This window comes from Anneissia japonica, unplaced genomic scaffold (assembly GCF_011630105.1).
Source record: "Anneissia japonica isolate Jap-2015-1 unplaced genomic scaffold, ASM1163010v1 scaffold26180_len4662_cov158, whole genome shotgun sequence".
Lineage (NCBI taxonomy): Eukaryota > Metazoa > Echinodermata > Crinoidea > Comatulida > Comatulidae > Anneissia > Anneissia japonica.
Window position 1 is genome coordinate 1 of NW_022738469.1, and position 2350 is coordinate 2350.

The 2350-nt window shown below is 36.9% G+C and overlaps 1 protein-coding gene across 1 annotated transcript in view; it reads left to right on the forward strand.

Annotated features, from left to right (window-relative positions):
• Positions 1 to 6: 6 nt before the first annotated feature.
• Positions 7 to 2350, forward strand: part of LOC117117545 (nucleolin-like) — a gene marked incomplete at its 3' end in the record, with an annotated part of 3669 nt that continues 1325 nt past the window's right edge. Inside the window, exon 1 of the mRNA XM_033261864.1 lies at positions 7 to 49. Coding sequence (XP_033117755.1) covers positions 27 to 49 — 23 coding nt within the window. The remainder of the gene's footprint in view (positions 50 to 2350) is intronic.

The window sequence follows — 2350 nt, forward strand, 5'->3', positions numbered from 1 at the left end:
ATGTTGTTGAAAAAGAAGATAAAAAGATGGGAAGGCGTGCTAGAAAAAGGTGAGTTAATTAAAATGCTACTAGTAGTAAAATGAAAACGCACAGGCATGCGCAGCGACAAAAAATTTCAATTATATTATAATTTCAACACAGCTTGTTAACACATGCTAAGTTTGCACTGCTCTCTTGTTGCGGATAGGATTAGTAGTATTTTTGATGTGAATCGCACCAAGGACAGGGGCGAAGCCGGGCGGGGCCGCCCAGCCTAAAAGTCTACCGCCCAGCCTAAAGCAAAATTTAATGCCTTCCCCCCAGCGTCAAACGTACATATCCGCCTATCCCGAATTCTTACTTATTTCGCGAGATATCATCACATATTTCTAGCCTCAAACCTCATGCAAGCAGCCTAGCAAATAAAACAACATCGGAAAACCAACCAAGTGGAACTGCCAGGCTTTAGCGCTGATTGGACGCTCACATTCTACTTGACTGAACAGTAAACTGTGTGATCAGCTGGAAATTGACACTTTGCGTCCTATCAGTCACGTGATCTGTATGCGGTATTGAGTTTGTTATTGTTTTGAACGCTCGAGTTAATACACTGTAAAGATGGCCGAAGCGAGTGTAAATCGCTGAATGTCTGTTGTAAATGACATTAGAATTGCAGTGTCTGTATTTTTAGAAGTGAAATTTCTTTTACCAAATCACTGACAAATGTTCCAACATTTATGTCGGAGAGGTTAAGCCAATATACATCAAAGGGAGTAAAATATAGCGATGGTAAAACTAAGTAGGCCTAGCATATGGGGATTGTGAATGATTCCCGTACGCTGTGCGCTACGCGACCCGTGGCAATCACTGGTCGGAAGGCTAAGAATAAAGCATAAAATCACAGCTTACAGCAAACATTTTTTAATGTACAGCGACAAAGTGTTACATGAATGCCAGTTATATACTACAGGCACATTTTTGAATTAGTTTTCATATATATTTATATTCTCAAATATATTACTTAACCAGAGAGCATCTGTTCATGATTACTGTACAATTTCGCTATTCCCGCATCGAATGTTTTGATTTTATACCGCATACAGATCACGTGACTACCCTGGCAGCAGCAAGCGCAAAGTGTCAATTCGCGTGTTAGCGGTGCTATGGTTAAACAAAAGCGTTTTCGGCTTTGATTACGGTTATCTTCTCGCGGTGCCTTTTGTAGATTATTTTCCCGAGTTGTCAGTGGATGATTGTCAATTGTTTTAGTTTTGGTTGTTTAAATAGACAACTGTAATCCCTGGTTCACTCATTCCATGATTTAGTCTTCAAAATGTCATCCAAGAAAGCAAAGCAATCTCAACAAAGAAAAAATACCTCAAAGCGCGATAAATTAAGTATAAAATTTTAATTCTGTTTGATATCATCATTATACTGTTTGTTACATCAGACCATGATGTATTCGGACCATATTTATACACAAAACGCATTGTCTCATTGTTTCCCACACGATGATTAACAACTATTTCCCACGCTACAACTATTTTTAACTCTCTTGGTTTTCCCATGTAGTGCGTCAGACCTCCAGAACACGCAGATGCAGATAAACAAATTATACATACAATACTGTAAACACTTTATTAACTCCTGCTAATTCATATTTGACCAACCAAAGATATGAGCATTATTATCAGTATTGTTTCTTTATAATAAATAAACAACAACACTTTTTAAAACATTGTATTTATTTTTTTATTATTAACTTCTTTATTCAATACTGCATAAATAAATAATTCACAATCGAAAGCTACGTGCTTCGCAAGAAAACGTCTGGTGAATGGAGTCAAATCTCGAGCTACCGTTGTCAATCTCGATCGGAGCATCATTCGTGTGTTGATAGAGGCTGAATGTTTGTGATTTGTTCATCGAAAGTTTGTTTTGAAATTGAACAAATAACAATTTTTTTTTACATTAATGTACTTACAATTCTTGCAATATAACACATACAACAATAAATCGATCGTTCTATTTATGTCTTTTTTTCCCGCACCTTCGATTCGAATGTGTTTGTTGTAAGAATACTCTAGGAGGCTAGGCCTAGTTGTTTTCTGAGACTAGGCTAGCGGCAGCCAGTGCGTGTGGCTGTCTCTTATACACATCTAGATGTGTATAAGAGACAGCTAACACAATCTACTTTGATTGTGTTAGTTTGTGATGTGAGCAACGAAATCATGACTATATATGATGACCACATATAGACACATCATGACTATATATGGGAAAGAAAATTTGATATTAAATCTGAACAGAGCTTACGAATCATTATGTATGTATTCCCAAAACACTAGATTTAAAAATACATATGTTCCT